The sequence below is a fragment of the Crinia signifera genome, chromosome 1, assembly GCF_055691185.1.
Source record: "Crinia signifera chromosome 1, ASM5569118v1, whole genome shotgun sequence".
Classification (NCBI taxonomy): Eukaryota; Metazoa; Chordata; class Amphibia; order Anura; family Myobatrachidae; genus Crinia; species Crinia signifera.
The window spans coordinates 466,598,999-466,617,128 of record NC_139217.1 but is presented as its reverse complement, the minus strand read 5'-3'; the positions used below and the strand labels follow the sequence as shown (position 1 = coordinate 466,617,128).

Here is an 18,130-nt window from a genome sequence, read left to right as displayed (position 1 = left end):
TGTGTCCTCCTGGAGAGGGGCATGCTGGGAGGTATGGATAATGTAGGATTGCCAGCACCTGTGGGGAGCTGGGTAACTGATAAGAAAGGTGTTTCACCACAGGTGTTGGCAATCATACATTACCAGGGAAGTCTAGGAACAGAGCATTGTGTCCTCCTGGAGAGGGGCATGCTGGGAGGTATGGATAATGTAGGATTGCCAGCACCTGTGGGGAGCTGGGTAACTGATAAGAAAGGTGTTTCACCACAGGTGTTGGCAATCATACATTACCAGGGAAGTCTAGGAACAGAGCATGGTGTCCTCCTGGAGAGGGCATGCTGGGAGGTATGGATAATGTATGATTGCCAGCACCTGTGAGGAGCTAGGTCACTGATAAGAAAGGTGTCACCACAGGTGCTGGCAATCATACATTACCAGGAAAGCCCAGGAGCAGAGCATTGTGTCCTCCTGGAGAGGGGCATGCTGGGAGGTATGGATAATGTAGGATTGCCAGCACCTGTGGAGAGCTAGGTAACTGATAAGAAAGGTGTCACCACAGGTGCTGGTAATCCTACATTACCAGGGAAGCCTAGGAACAGAGCATTGTGTCCTCCTGGAGAGGGGCATGCTGGGAGGTATGGATAATGTATGATTGCCATCACCTGTGGGGAGCTAGGTAACTGATAAGAAAGGTGTCGCCACAGGTGCTGGCAATCCTACATTACCAGGGAAGCCCAGGAACAGAGCATTGTGTCCTCCTGGAGAGGGGCATGCTGGGAGGTATGGATAATGTAGGATTGCCAGCACCTGTAGGGAGCTCGGTAACTGATAAGACAGGTGTCACCTCAGGTGCTGGCAATCCTACATTACCAGGGAAGCCCAGGAGCAGAGCATTGTGTCCTCCTGGAGAGGGGCATGCTGGGAGGTATGGATAATGTATGATTGCCAGCACCTGTGAGGAGCTAGGTCACTGATAAGAAAGGTGTCACCACAGGTGCTGGCAATCATACATTACCAGGAAAGCCCAGGAGCAGAGCATTGTGTCCTCCTGGAGAGGGGCATGCTGGGAGGTATGGATAATGTAGGATTGCCAGCACCTGTGGGGAGCTAGGTCACTGATAAGAAAGGTGTCACCACAGGTGATGGCAATCATACATTACCAGGTAAGCCCAGGAGCAGAGCATGGTGTCCTCCTGGAGAGGGGCATGCTGGGAGGTATGGATAATGTAGGATTGCCAGCACCTGTAGGGAGCTCGGTAACTGATAAGACAGGTGTCACCTCAGGTGCTGGCAATCCTACATTACCAGGGAAGCCCAGGTGCAGAGCATTGTGTCCTCCTGGAGAGGGGCATGCTGGGAGGTATGGATAATGTAGGATTGCCAGCACATGTGGGGAGCTAGGTCACTGATAAGAAAGGTGTCACCACAGGTGATGGCAATCATACATTACCAGGTAAGCCCAGGAGCAGAGCATGGTGTCCTCCTGGAGAGGGGCATGCTGGGAGGTATGGATAATGTATGATTGCCAGCACCTGTGAGGAGCTAGGTCACTGATAAGAAAGGTGTCACCACAGGTGCTGGCAATCATACATTACCAGGAAAGCCCAGGAGCAGAGCATTGTGTCCTCCTGGAGAGGGGCATGCTGGGAGGTATGGATAATGTAGGATTGCCAGCACCTGTGGAGAGCTAGGTAACTGATAAGAAAGGTGTCACCACAGGTGCTGGTAATCCTACATTACCAGGGAAGCCCAGGAACAGAGCATTGTGTCCTCCTGGAGAGGGGCATGCTGGGAGGTATGGATAATGTATGATTGCCAGCACATGTGGGGAGCTAGGTCACTGATAAGAAAGGTGTCACCACAGGTGATGGCAATCATACATTACCAGGTACGCCCAGGAGCAGAGCATGGTGTCCTCCTGGAGAGGGGCATGCTGGGAGGTATGGATAATGTATGATTGCCAGCACCTGTGAGGAGCTAGGTCACTGATAAGAAAGGTGTCACCACAGGTGCTGGCAATCATACATTACCAGGAAAGCCCAGGAGCAGAGCATTGTGTCCTCCTGGAGAGGGGCATGCTGGGAGGTATGGATAATGTAGGATTGCCAGCACCTGTGGAGAGCTAGGTAACTGATAAGAAAGGTGTCACCACAGGTGCTGGTAATCCTACATTACCAGGGAAGCCCAGAAACAGAGCATTGTGTCCTCCTGGAGAGGGGCAGGCTGGGAAGTATGGATAATGTATGATTACCAGCACCTGTGGGGAGCTAGGTAACTGATAAGAAAGGTGTCGCCACAGGTGCTGGCAATCCTACATTACCAGGGAAGCCCAGGAACAGAGCATTGTGTCCTCCTGGAGAGGGGCATGCTGGGAGGTATGGATAATGTAGGATTGCCAGCACCTGTAGGGAGCTCGGTAACTGATAAGACAGGTGTCACCTCAGGTGCTGGCAATCCTACATTACCAGGGAAGCCCAGGAGCAGAGCATTGTGTCCTCCTGGAGAGGGGCATGCTGGGAGGTATGGATAATGTATGATTGCCAGCACCTGTGAGGAGCTAGGTCACTGATAAGAAAGGTGTCACCACAGGTGCTGGCAATCATACATTACCAGGAAAGCCCAGGAGCAGAGCATTGTGTCCTCCTGGAGAGGGGCATGCTGGGAGGTATGGATAATGTAGGATTGCCAGCACCTGTGGAGAGCTAGGTAACTGATAAGAAAGGTGTCACCACAGGTGCTGGTAATCCTACATTACCAGGGAAGCCCAGGAACAGAGCATTGTGTCCTCCTGGAGAGGGGCATGCTCGGAGGTATGGATAATGTATGATTGCCAGCACATGTGGGGAGCTAGGTCACTGATAAGAAAGGTGTACCACAGGTGATGGCAATCATACATTACCAGGTACGCCCAGGAGCAGAGCATGGTGTCCTCCTGGAGAGGGGCATGCTGGGAGGTATGGATAATGTATGATTGCCAGCACCTGTGAGGAGCTAGGTCACTGATAAGAAAGGTGTCACCACAGGTGCTGGCAATCATACATTACCAGGAAAGCCCAGGAGCAGAGCATTGTGTCCTCCTGGAGAGGGGCATGCTGGGAGGTATGGAAAATGTAGGATTGCCAGCACCTGTGGAGAGCTAGGTAACTGATAAGAAAGGTGTCACCACAGGTGCTGGTAATCCTACATTACCAGGGAAGCCCAGAAACAGAGCATTGTGTCCTCCTGGAGAGGGGCAGGCTGGGAAGTATGGATAATGTATGATTACCAGCACCTGTGGGGAGCTAGGTAACTGATAAGAAAGGTGTCGCCACAGGTGCTGGCAATCCTACATTACCAGGGAAGCCCAGGAACAGAGCATTGTGTCCTCCTGGAGAGGGGCATGCTGGGAGGTATGGATAATGTAGGATTGCCAGCACCTGTAGGGAGCTCGGTAACTGATAAGACAGGTGTCACCTCAGGTGCTGGCAATCCTACATTACCAGGGAAGCCCAGGAGCAGAGCATTGTGTCCTCCTGGAGAGGGGCATGCTGGGAGGTATGGATAATGTATGATTGCCAGCACATGTGGGGAGCTAGGTCACTGATAAGAAAGGTGTCACCACAGGTGATGGCAATCATACATTACCAGGTACGCCCAGGAGCAGAGCATGGTGTCCTCCTGGAGAGGGGCATGCTGGGAGGTATGGATAATGTATGATTGCCAGCACCTGTGAGGAGCTAGGTCACTGATAAGAAAGGTGTCACCACAGGTGCTGGCAATCATACATTACCAGGAAAGCCCAGGAGCAGAGCATTGTGTCCTCCTGGAGAGGGGCATGCTGGGAGGTATGGATAATGTAGGATTGCCAGCACCTGTGGAGAGCTAGGTAACTGATAAGAAAGGTGTCACCACAGGTGCTGGTAATCCTACATTACCAGGGAAGCCCAGAAACAGAGCATTGTGTCCTCCTGGAGAGGGGCAGGCTGGGAAGTATGGATAATGTATGATTACCAGCACCTGTGGGGAGCTAGGTAACTGATAAGAAAGGTGTCGCCACAGGTGCTGGCAATCCTACATTACCAGGGAAGCCCAGGAACAGAGCATTGTGTCCTCCTGGAGAGGGGCATGCTGGGAGGTATGGATAATGTAGGATTGCCAGCACCTGTAGGGAGCTCGGTAACTGATAAGACAGGTGTCACCTCAGGTGCTGGCAATCCTACATTACCAGGGAAGCCCAGGAGCAGAGCATTGTGTCCTCCTGGAGAGGGGCATGCTGGGAGGTATGGATAATGTATGATTGCCAGCACATGTGGGGAGCTAGGTCACTGATAAGAAAGGTGTCACCACAGGTGATGGCAATCATACATTACTAGAGAAGCTCAGGAACAGAGCATTGTGTCCCTCATGGAGAGGGTCAGGTAGGCAACCCTGCTGTAAATGGATATTGCTTCAAAATAATATATGCATAGGTACTGTAGTAACTTTTTCAACTCAATTAATTCCTGCTTTGTAAAAATATATGCCTAGGTAACCGCACTTTCCACACTGTGGATCATGCTTCCTAAGGCGCACAAACATTCCAGGTTATAGTGATATGCATGCTTGAACACAGGTGACTTAATCAGTACTGAATAGAAGGGGATTGACTTGCAAAGACGCAGGTCACAAAAAAGCAAAATGTGCTTTTTGGGCGCACTCTTTGTATATGATTATGTAATGTAGTATTGATTCATTAAAACGTAACTTTTATTAAGACTTTACCTAAAAGAAGGATGACTATCTAACTCTTCTTTGAAAAGAAAAATTCTCACTTGAAAGAGAAAAAGATTAAAATGTCCGCAAATGCCAGTTTTTGCTCTGCTATGAATGAGTCAGAGCATAAATTGGTCAGGCATGCAGTTAACGTTACTGGTCATAGGCATTCCTTTTGTAACGCTGCCTATTTATTGAGGCGTTGTGTAACCGTGATTACTCACTCCCTCTGATTATTTTTCAGGGCAAGTGCTGACAATTTTATTGTGACTAATAGTGGAATATATGTCCTATTGTGGTCACTGTCAGGTTGCTCCTTGTGTTCAACGCTTGTGGTTATGTATTGATGGTCTAATAGGTCTAAGTATTTGAACCATTAGTTTAATTATTCGCTGTGCAACGGACAATCAAAATAGCCATGTGGGAGTCTTGGCTCGCATTCATTAAAGGAATCTCACACACAAATGGGAATATTCCCCTGCAGTAGGTTTCTCCTTGGCATCATGTCATGACCAACCATGCGTGTACCATACCAGGTGTTCACCAGGGACTTGGCCTCTGATTACTTATTTGTGTGTGAGATTCCTTTAATGAATGCGAGCCAAGACTCCCACATGGCTATTTTGATTGTCCGTTGCACAGCGAATAATTAAACTAATGGTTCAAATACTTAGACCTATTAGACCATCAATACATAACCACAAGCGTTGAACACAAGGAGCAACCTGACAGTGACCACAATAGGACATATATTCCACTATTAGTCACAATAAAATTGTCAGCACTTGCCCTGAAAAATAATCAGAGGGAGTGAGTAATCACGGTTACACAACGCCTCAATAAATAGGCAGCGTTACAAAAGGAATGCCTATGACCAGTAACGTTAACTGCATGCCTGACCAATTTATGCTCTGACTCATTCATAGCAGAGCAAAAACTGGCATTTGCGGACATTTTAATCTTTTTCTCTTTCAAGTGAGAATTTTTCTTTTCAAAGAAGAGTTAGATAGTCATCCTTCTTTTAGGTAAAGTCTTAATAAAAGTTACGTTTTAATGAATCAATACTACATTACATAATCATATACAAAGAGTGCGCCCAAAAAGCACATTTTGCTTTTTTGTGACCTGCGTCTTTGCAAGTCAATCCCCTTCTATTCAGTTGTATTCTCTGAATGTTTGGGCGCACCACCAATTGATGACTAGGAGATTTTTCGTCAATAGTTTCAAATATTGGTCTTTCAAATTAGTCTAACATAATTACTTGATATGAACTATAGTCTGTGCGGATCCACCCTCCACTGACTTAATCAGTACCTCAGTTATTTTGATGTAACTATCTGTGCTAGGGTTTGGATTATTATATAGACAGTGTCTAGATCAGTGGTTGCCAAACTTTTTTTAATCACGACAACCTAGAGTATCAGACTTTTTTTTCAGGATTTAAGGTACTTATTTCCTAGCACGGCGCCCACGATCTAGATTGTATGTGTCGGGCTGATATCTCAAGCATTGCATGCATCTTATGTGTTTGTGCGGCATAAGATACATGCGATGCGATTGACGAGATTTTTACATTGGAATCAATGTGAAATGGTCCCTGAGACCCAAATTTACATTGATTCCAATGTAAAAAGCCCCCAAAACCCCAATTTTAATTGCTAACTCCCCCTCATGGGTGAAATGCCACCCCCCCATTGTTAACGCCACCCCACTATTGACGCCAACCCAAAGCGTGGCAAGCCCAGTGAGCCCGCGAGGGGCAGTGGTACGCATCCTCTGATCTTTTCATACCCCCACTATCCACGTCGGCGTGGGGTTGATTCTATATAGTGTGGCGAGCGCAGTGAGCCACCGAGCCCGAAGCGCAGTGAGCGGAAGCGCATTACTTCACAGGTATTACGCGTGCGCACGCCACGCTTCGGGCTCGGTGGCTCGCTGCGCTCGCCACATTATATAATATCAACTCCACGCTGACGTGGATAGTGTGGGTATGAAAAGGTCGGAGGATGCGTGCCGCCACCAGGGCCGGCGCCACCACTAGGCAGCTCTAGGCATTTGCCTAGGGCGCCGGCACCTGGAGGGCGGCAGTTCGCCCTCACCCCCAGCATGGAGGGTGAGCGAACTGTGGTACCTGTGAAAAAACTCGCAAGAAAATTCAGGTGCGGCAAGTGCTAGTTATTTTCTATTCACTGTAGGGACCCCGCCGGCCGCGGCCAGCTTATACACAATAACAGCGCCGCAGGTTCCCCCAGCGGCACGGACACCCCTGCACGCACCAGTACTCAGCAGGGACGCCAGGGACGCAAGTTTTACACAGGTACCATAACACCCACCGCCCCCCCCGGCACCGGGGCGCCCCCACCCCGACTCGCCTGGAGCGCTCCTGGCCGCCACGCTTCGGGTTGGTGATGATGGATCTTTTATCTTATGGCTTCTTATGGATCTCATGGATCTTATGCATTTTATGGATGCATAAGATCCATGAGATCCATAAGATGAGATCCATAAGATGCGATATTGTACATACAATTAAAAATCTTTTCAATTGTATAGATTGTATGCCTTAATGAAGGCATACAATCTTATGCGATGGGCGCCGTGCTAGGAAATAAGTACCTTATTTTCTAATCGAGAAATTTAAAAAAAAAATTCAGCAAGACTGACTGTAAATTCAAAGTCAGAATGACCCAACATTGAAGTGCCATAATGGTGGCACTTAAAACTGGTCATAGAGAACAGGCTGTTGCCAGGCACTTTGTGGCACTAAAACACGAGATGGCAGCATTATGTTATAAAATCGTGGATCACGTCCCAGAATCCATCAGAGGAGGTAGCAGATCCAGGAAGCTGCTACAACTGGAATCGAAATGGAGATTCCGATTAGGGACCCTGCAGTCTAGAGGGTTGAATACAAATTTAGATTTACATAATTTTCATTCAATTCAGCTGTTCTGGAAAAACAATTTCTTAAAATATTTTATCTAGATTATCAATGTGTGTGACGCAAAGAAGTGACACAACGGCATTATTTGGCTGGCATGTACATTTAATATATCCACCAAACAGATCCAAATTCAGGTCTACTTATTAGTCGTGATGTTTTGTACTTTCAGTATTTGTAACAAAAGGAAAACTATTGGGATATAAACAGAGCCCTACAGGACCATATGGGTCCAATAGAGGAGTAATCACGGTATGTCGTGATACCTTAAAAATCTATAGTAGATATATAACAAAAAAATTTGAATTAATATTTTTATACTGCCTCTTCATGTCACTTTAATATTTCACCTTTTATTGAATGTTTAGATTTTACAGACACCTGTGGAGTTTTTTTTCTGACACCATTTCTTGATATATTACACACTAGCACAATATTTTTATTTTCAATATTTTTGCCTTTTCAACATAATATTTAGCTGTCTTAAAGAAATAATGCACATTTCATATATTGCGCATTTATTTTGTTCAAACTCACAGTAACTTGTTTGTTATGCCAACAGAGCCCACGTGGCCACTGGCCGTACCCCAGCTGATGACGCATAGGGGGCCACGACCAGAAGTGCGGCACCCGGAAAGCAGACTGGCGGCAGCGAGTGGCAAGAGGAAGGGAAGTCAAGGGTAAGTTTGTCCATATATAATGCACTGTAATTAATGCACTTTATACATCCTGACGACGGGGCTGGCACCCCACCGAAACGTTGATGCCCTGATGGAATAAAATATTCCCCACTGTCTTCACCTGCTACAAAGTCTCCGAGTGCCGCTTGTTCATCATTGCGTCTGATGGAAGGTGACCTGCCTTCATTAGAGGGCGCCGGACCCAATATTGTCCTTAAGCCTAAGCCCAGAGTGACGGAACTCACACACATATACATATACTGATGGAGCCAGGCTTCTTGGGAACGCCAGCGATACATTCCTGGTTTCTGGCGCATGTGGATGTGAGATTGTCTCTGAGACGCTCGTGTGCTTCATTCTCGGCAATGGACACATGCACAACTCAAACGCATGCGCGCCACATTCTCTGGCGCGCGAGGCCAAGCTAGATGAGCCTGGCTCCACCTGTAGTGGCATATGCTAAATTATTTTAGTAACACCACTTAAAGAAGTAAGGAGCCATTGTCATGTGGCTCTTTGCTAGTTAATTATAGACCCAGATTGGGGTAACATGGGTGTGGAGTGCGGTGCCCCTGGATTGGTGTGGCTGGATGGCTCTGGGGTGGCACACTATTACATTCTATGGTACTTGTTTCCTAGCACGGCCACAATCTTGGGCATCGTGTACACGATCCCCGCGATGGACCCGATTTCCTTTGAAATCAGGTCCATTTTGCCGGCAAAGGGAAAATCGGGGGCATCGCGTCGGTCGCGACCATTAACATTGGCCCCGACGCGATGCCCACGATTTCCCCATAGGCTTCAATGTTAAAATTATTTTTAACATTGAAATCGGGAACATCGCGTCGGCCTTGTGCCATTATAATTGCACAAGATGAGATGGACTTGATTAAGTCCATCTCACATAGTAAAAAATGTGAAATGGGCCAATATGACCCATTTCACATTATATATGGCCCCGTCGTCACCCCACAATTGACGTGAACCCGAAGCGTGGCGAGCGGCGGCGGTGCGCGTCCTCCGACCTTTTCATTCCCCTACTATCCACGTCGGCGTGGAGTTGAAAATATAAAGTGTGGCGAGCGCAGCGAGCCAACGAGCTCGAAGCGTGGCGAGCGGCCGCGTATACCTGTAAAGTTATACGCGTCCCCTCGCGGGGCACGCTACGCTCGCAACGCTTCGGGCTTGGTGGCTCACTGAGCTCGCCACACTTTATATTCTCAACTCCACGCCGACGTGGATAGTAGGGGAATGAAAAGGTCGGAGGACGCGCACCGCCACGCTTCGGGCTCGGTGGCTCACTGCGCTCGCCACACTTTATATTCTCAACTCCACACCAACGTGGATAGTAGGGGAATGAAAAGGTCGGAGGACGCGCACCGCCGACCCTCGCGGGCTCGCTGCGCTCGCCACGCTTCGGGTTGGCGTCAATCGTGGGGTGGGGTTTACGGTGTAAAATTTGGGGGTTTAGGGAATATTTTACATTGAATCCAATGTAAAATCGTGTCCCAGGGACCCTATTCACATTTGATTCAATTTAAAAATCGTGTTGGTCGCATCGCATGCGACCAAATCGCATGCGATGCGACGATGCAATTTTTCCGACACGACCACCCCGATGGAAATCGGGGTGGCCGGTCTAGGAAACAAGTACCCATTCTATCTAACACACCTTAATCTCTTCACTAACACAATTTCTTTATTTTGATTACATTCATTATTTTTGTATATAGCTCTCACTTCCTATCACTTACACTTATTATCACGTTAACTATTAACACTTTAATTATCTTTTTTAACTGGTGTGCTGCTCTGGGCTTTCCGGCTTATGCTGATTTTTTGGGGTGCCGCACCCTGCACCTAGATATAGCAATAGGGACCCCCAATACACATGCACATGGGCAGTATGACTGGCGAATCCCTGAGTGCCCATACATGTGTGCTTTGCAGCATTACAAGGGGACCTACATGTGTATTAGCCTAGGGCACCTGGAACCTTTAATCAGGCCCTGACAAAGCATACCCCCCAGAACCGTATCTTACATTCTTGACAATGTTGCTCCCTCACTTTCTCTCTTCAGATCACTTCATTATCTTAGATGACTTCATAACCAACCAATCTCTCCACAGAATCCTCCACCTCTAAACTCCTTACCCTCACTTTATCATTTATCATTTCTCCCAATGGAGTTATAATTTTTCCCATGTGAGTGGCCACTCAGTCGATCTGGCCTTCTATCAAAGTCCACATACAGTACCCTACACTGACAATCACCTGTTCTCTTTATCCGCTTCCCCACCTCTGCCTCCTAAGGCCACCATCACTCTATGTCCTTATCCTCCCTGTATGACTCATTTATCTGTGCTATTCCCTCTCTTTCTCTGTTGCTCTGAATAACTAGTTTTCCTATACAATGCTGCCCATACTTCTGCCTTTGACTCTGTTGCTCCAGCAACCACTATTCACCCTCGCAGAACAACATCTCATTCCCGGCATTCCACATTCACCAGATATCTGCAAAAGTATTATAGAATCGCCAAGCAACAGTGGAGAAAATATTATCTAAGATAGACTTACAAATTAGCTCTGTTGTCATCCTACCGTGCCTATTCTTCTCTCTGAACACTCATATTTCAAGAACATCATCTCCTTCCAGTCCCCAAACCCCTCGCATCTCTGCCACCTTCATCTCCCTTCTCGGCTCACCACAGCTCATCGTCCCTCATTACTCTCTGCCATTGACCTTGCCAACTACTTCACTTCCAAAATTGAATTTATACTGTATGTCAGGATATTATATTCCACCAGACCCTCTGCACCCTGCCCCTCCTTTCCATGAGAACCCTTCCCAAAAAATATTACCAACTCTGACTTATTTTTCCCCTGTATCAGTAAAGGGAACAGAGCAGGAACTGTAATGGAATCCAGCAAACTGGAATCCGGAACAGCACAGGGAAACCTGGAATCAGGAACATAGTAATCACGAAGAACACAATACAGTAGCACAAGGATGACACTGTAGTGAGTTTTGGCTCTGAACAGCGCTCAAAGACTGCCTTTTATAGGAGAGGGTTTAAAATTTGCCACCAGTGTGACATCCCACTTTGTCACACCTGACTGTTTATTTGGGAAAGGAAAAGAACATGCAGTTTGCACTGACATGCACTTTTAGGGGGCGCAGTGGTGTATAGCACAATAATAAACAATGGATTTTAACCAGTATAAAAATGTATTAAAACAATATAAAAATATATATATATATATATATATATATATATATATATATATATATATATATATATATATATATATATATATATACATATATATATATATGTTTCTGAAAAAAGAGGAAGACACAGGGGGCGCCTATGGTGTATTACCGTTTTAATCTTTAAAAAACAGCAGACTTAGTAGTCATAAAATAGCGGGGTATAGTGCCCGTACCAAATAATTCGTCCGCTGTGGACTGAACTACCACATGATTTCATAAAATTATCCCATAGGCAACACGGCTGTACTGTATATATTGGACTCACGACCAACAGGCACCGCCGGCAATGTCCCGCAAAGTCGTCTCGTGCCCAGGTTTCTCCTCAGTCCTTCCACCAGCCTGCTCCGTGGGAACTCCGTTCAGCGTCACAGTTGCCACGCCCCAACGCGTTTCGTCACCAGACTTCGTCAGAGGGGTGGCGACTGTGACGCTCTATCCCTTCCTTTAACCTCCCAGCAGCCAATCACTGCTCTCGGGATTTACATACATAGCTATTAGCATATTCCCTCACTCAGGAACATCTTATCTTGTTAAAATCACATTTTTGTCTTTGCGGTTATAGGAATTGGGGGATTTTTATATTAGTTGCGTGTGTGTGTTAGAAGAATGTTATTTTGAGAAAGGAGAAGCATGTTTACGCCAGGGATCTACCGGTAGATCCCTGGCATAAACATGCTTCTCCTTTCTCAAAATAACATTCTATGTATGTATGTAAATCCCGAGAGCAGTGATTGGCTGCTGGGAGGTTAAAGGAAGGGATAGAGCGTCACAGTCGCCACCCCTCTGACGAAGTCTGGTGACGAAACGCGTTGGGGCGTGGCCACTGTGACGCTGAACGGAGTTCCCACGGAGCAGGCTGGTGGAAGGACTGAGGAGAAACCTGGGCACGAGACGACTTTGCGGGACATTGCCGGCGGTGCCTGTTGGTCGTGAGTCCAATATATACAGTACAGCCGTGTTGCCTGTGGGATAATTTTATGAAATCATGTGGTAGTTCAGTCCACAGCGGACAAATTATTTGGTACGGGCACTATACCCCGCTATTTTATGACTACTAAGTCTGCTGTTTTTTAAAGATTAAAACGGTAATACACCATAGGCGGGGCTTTTTTCAGAAATGTTTTGTCTGTGAGCCTTTGGGATCAGGCTCTGGCATCGGGGAGCAGCTGTCCTAAAACACCATTGGAAGGACTAGTGTATTCTGGTGAGCTTGTGGAGCAAGCTGATTTGTGGAACTGCAGGTGTCAGCGCACCATTCCTTACACAAACTGTTCCATATATATATATATATATATATATATATATATATATATATAATAGTATTCACATATAAGTAGTGCACTTTATAGGTTTTTCATAGCAATTGCATAACAAGACATACAAGACATACAACAGATAAGCACAATAGCTGGTATAAGGCTGGATAATTCAATAGTTGATAGAGGCATCAATTAATCACTCATTTTAGCAAAGGCTTTATAGTTACCAGTCCCGCACAAATATGAGAGGTGAATCTCAGAGGTGGTGTATTCCACTCAATTAATGTCCATATCCTTAGGTACAATGTATCCTCTGTATAATTAATAATTAGAGGTGCTCTCCTGCTCAGTATGGTGAGATGGAGTGAGCTTTGTATCACCAACCGATGTAGCTGCTGCTCTGGTATGTATAACGGCAGCGATAGATTGCGGTATCTGGGTCAGGCTTTCTCAGGATCTGCAATATCAGCAACAAAACGTGTTTCTCCGCCTTGTTGTCGGCGGCTTCCTCAGTTAACTGTTTATTTCCATTACCGAGCAGAGCAAGCATCCCTATATGAGCTTCAACACAGGAGGAAAAGGTTTCTGGGGAGAGGCCCGGGCCGGCACCACCACTAGGCAGCTTTAGGCATCTGCCTGGGGCGAATCCCCCCGGGCGTGTGAGCTCCGAAGTGCCTCTCCTGCCTGGGGAGCTCCGGTGCCTTGCACCGGCCCTGGGAGAGGCAGCATTAATTGCAGTTGGTACCAGGACTTCATTACCTCTTCATGAAAGCTGGAGACCAGCTCTGCCAGATCTGGTAAGTGAGCACTAGATTCTGGCGCGCTGTAACATTATCCCCCCTACCCATCTAGGGGTGGGCACCAAACACTCCACAAATTGCTGGATATGGAACTTCTGCTGACATTTTCAGAGGAGTTGAGGTGAATGAATATCTATGGTCTTGACCCAACAGCATTCTTCAGGACCATATCCTTTCCAGTCCACTGAACAGTGCCTCAACAAATTAAGGAGTCTAGGATTTATTTGACCTTATATTGCTATTGATGGTCTACTGGGATAGCTGAAGAGAGATTGAAAGGTACTGAAAACCAATTAAAAACCTGAGGTTTGAGGAGGGAGATGTGAAACACTTAGGTACCCAGAATGCACCAGGAAACTTCAGATGGTATGTCACCAGATTGAACACTTGGGAGATCTGGAAAGGCCTAGTGAATGTGTGCGTAAATTTCAAGTGTGTTTAGTTGAAATTTATGCTGTGGAAGACACCCATCTTGGTTCATCTAAGACCTTTCTTAAGGCTTCCAGAAACGATATGTTGTCATTGACCAGCATATTGGTTCATAAAAGGACCTGCCTGTAAAGCACGGAGATGAGGTAAGCCATCTTGCTTCTCTTGCAAGAATAATTAGCCTGGACCTCAAACTGGATAAAGCTAATTCTAATATCCCTAACAGCCCTTGGGGTCCCCATCAAACTTTGAGAGGTTCAAGATCCATAGTGGCATGAAAATTCAGCAGCTGGAACATACAGTACACCACTGAAGTTGGCACAGGATGTACCAGAGGTGACTTTGGTACCAACTGACTATATAAATATGTGGTGGTACTGCATGATCTGGGCCTTATCATACTCTCGCTTCTTAACTCTGGTGAGGAGATTTTCCAGTAACTCTCATGGCGCAGGATTATCTGCAGCCTCTACTTTGTGAACTAGAGTATTCTGCCACAAAGTCATGATGGATAGCGGATATCAACCTCTACCATGGGATTGTCAGAGGCATTAACTGGGGAAAAAGAAAATATTGAGTGTACAATGAACGAAAATGTTCAGTGATTTCACTGGGACCCGCTGAACATGTAGGTGATAGGCTATATAGCCAAAGACGACCTGCATGTTTAGCAGATGAGAATGGGGGGATCTTATACTCAACGATATTGAGTGTACACAATAGACTTTTTTATTAAGACATCGCTCAGAAGGACCCTTCTGATTGATATGTTTTAATTCCTCATGTAGTGTGTAGTGTGTATGAGTCTACAATTTAACCAGACTGCCAATGTACTGTTCTAGACATTGAACTTGCCTTGGCTCCTTACACCAGGATATCAATGTAGCAGACCTAATTGCATAACCAAGAGATCTACAGGTGTGGCAATATACATCATTCCTATATGGTCCTATATGGAATATTCACATGAGACCAGCAGTTGGGATTCTGGCGGTCAGAAGACCAAAAGCAGCATTGCGATCAACAAAATCCCAACAGGGGATGGCTAAGTATCCTTACCCTCTCTCCCTACACCCTGACCCTTACTACCTGATGCCTAACCCTCCCCATTTGTGCCTAAATCTAACCCTCCAACCTTAGTGCCTAACTCTCCCTTCCTGCAGTGATACCCAAATAAGATTTGGGTATTGATGATGAGACAGACATTACCGATTTTTTTTTATTCCGTTACTGAATTTGTAAAAGTGTAATAGTTACTAAACTTAATCCAAATTCTGTAAAAATAAATAAATGTAAATTTATATTAAAATATTGGGAATCGATGTTGGGCATATGCGCAGGTGCATTTCTGCGCATGCGCTTATGTTCGCCGGGTGCATGCACCCAAGACAGTGGACGTGGGGCAGCGGCTAGTCGAGCCTCATGGGATCACCCAATGTTTCATGGGCGTTCCCATGAAAATGCTCAGTGTTCCCATGGAAATCAGGGCGTGACGTGGGTGCCGGCAGCAGGCAGCTGACATTACTGGATGTCATCTGCCCTCCCACTTCCTGCTGAATGTCCACGTACCTGAGAGTAACCTTAGCCTTGCGAATCAACTAGAATACCCCCTAAATGTTTTTTCCTTTTTTTCTCTTTTTCTCCTGTGAAATCTTTCTGTATAATTAAAGGAATGTTACTTAAAAGCTAATTTTAAAGGTGTTAATGCAATAGGATGCGGCATTTTAGCACAGAACATTTAATAGAAAGAAAAGTAAAAGAATTCAAATAAAACATTAGCTCCATCTGAACAGTCAGACGGATTGTGAAACCATTGCCTGAATCAAATTGGTTCTATATTTTTCTATGAAATGCTTCAACTATTGTCATATCTTCATGAAACTGATACAGCAATAAAAAGATCTAAGTACATATTGAAAAGAGCAAATCACACAATAAATCACTCATCTGTTGTAATAAAATGACTTATTTGATTTTTAATTGTTTAATAGGCTTTTAGGAATACTGGTATATATTAAAGATTTATATATTAGAGATTTGCAGTTTGGTTTCCAAGGGAACCGAAACCACCTGTATCTGCTTACTGGTTTTCAAGAACTTTGAAGTCCAGGATTGATATTTTCTGCCAGGCATGGATCTAGGAGTGAGGCAAAATGTCATCCTTCCTCCCTCGTGACTGTAAGCGCCTTGGAGCAGGGCCCTCTTCCCTCCTGTTCTCACAGCACTCGTCTCTCGCACTTCCATCAAGCTCTCTCCTACTCAGCAATTTTCTATTCTGGCATCTCTTCTCATTTGTGTTCATTCATTTCTACCAAGAAGAACAACCCGCCCCTGGTAGTATGCGGACAACTATTCTGCATTCCTACATCTCAGATGAATTGTGTATGAAGAATTGTGTTGCTAATTGTTAACTGTGCTCTTTTTTAGTTTTGTAACTGTAATGTTTACTTCTGTTTCCCCTATTTTGTTCTAATGTGTACCATAAGAGATGGTATCCAGCAATATTTAGACCTTCATAGTTTACTCAGTAATAACCAGCATGGGTTTGTGAAAAAATCGTTCATGCCAAACTAATCTACTAGGGTTCTATAAAGAATTTAGCAAAAACCTTGATAATGGAAACGCTGTAGATGCGATTTTCCTAGATTTTGCTAAAGCCTTCGACACCGTACCACACAAGAGGTTGATAAATAAAATGGAGGACCTGGGATTAGGAGCAAATATCTGTAGATAGGTTGGGAACTGGCTGTGTAATAGAGAACAAAGAGTGGCCGTGAACAGTGCCGTATCAGATACGATACCAGTACTAAGTGGGGTGCCACAGGGTTCGGTTCTTGGGCCCATTTTATTTAACATTTTTATTAAGGATATTGGGATGGGGTTACTCAGCAATGTATCCATTTTTGCGGACGATACAAAACTGAGCAGAGTTATTAAATCATCAGAAGATGTCACCACGCTTCAAAATGATCTTGACAATCTAGATGAGTGGGCAAAAAAGTGGAAGATGAGGTTCAATATGGATAAATGCAAGGTCATGCACCTTGGGAGACATAACCAGTGTGCTAGTTATAACCTAAGCGGGGATGAATTGGGTAATTCAGTACTCGAAAAGGATCTAGGAGTCCAAATAGACAAGAAACTTGGATGTAGTGTTCAATGTAAAATAGCAACAAAAAAGGCCAACAAAATTCTCGCATGTATTAAAATGGACATGGAAACTAGGGACTCAAAAATAATTATGCCTCTGTACAAATGATTGGTTAGACCGCACCTCGAATACGGAGTACAATTCTGGGCCCTGCACTATAAAAAGGACATCATAGAACTAGAAAAAATCCAAAGAAGAGCAACAAAGCTTATTAGGGGAATGGAGAATTTAAGCTATGAGGAAATATTAAACAATTTGGGACTATTTACACTAGAGAAGAGACGTTTAAGGGGGAATATGCTCAACATGTATAAATATATTAGGGGCCAATATAAGGAACTGTCAAACACCCTTTTTTCTGCTAGACAGGAATCTAGGATGCGAGGGCACGAGTTTAGATTAGAAGAAAAAAGATTTTGTTCATCTAGAAGAAACAAAATCTTTACAGTCAGAGCAGTCAAACTTTGGAACTCTCTTCCTGGAGAAGTTGTGTCGGCAGAAGCTATAAATACGTTTAAAATAAGGTCGGATAAACATTTATTGGTTAAAAACATCCATGGGTACGAATAAGTAACACAATTTGTCTTTAAAATATCAGAACATACTATACAACAAGGGTCAAAGACATCTGATGTGTCCTTTATACCCGTCTGTCTGAGTCGGATGTAAACCTGATTGTCTATACCTGGGAGAAAAGCTGGGTTCGCCCATAGTGGAATGTTCGTGCTGTGACCTGGATGACGATGGAGAATCTTATTAATGCCTAGCCATGTCAGATAAGTATCAACAGTGGATTAAGGAGAACTTCTTGGGGATAGTGTTGTGATTGTATAGGTATTTGTGTAAATCTGCCAATCTGAATAAAGTAGCATGTACATATAATTG

The 18,130-nt window shown here is 45.2% G+C and overlaps 1 protein-coding gene across 1 annotated transcript in view; it reads left to right on the top strand.

Moving 5' to 3' along the window:
• LOC146023426 (uncharacterized) overlaps positions 1 to 18,130 on the top strand; it is a 228,290-nt gene that overhangs the window by 172,458 nt on the left and 37,702 nt on the right. Inside the window, exon 2 of the mRNA XM_083155364.1 lies at positions 8,214 to 8,331. Within this exon, the coding sequence (XP_083011490.1) occupies positions 8,214 to 8,246 (33 nt within the window). The 3' untranslated portion in view covers positions 8,247 to 8,331. The remainder of the gene's footprint in view (positions 1 to 8,213; positions 8,332 to 18,130) is intronic.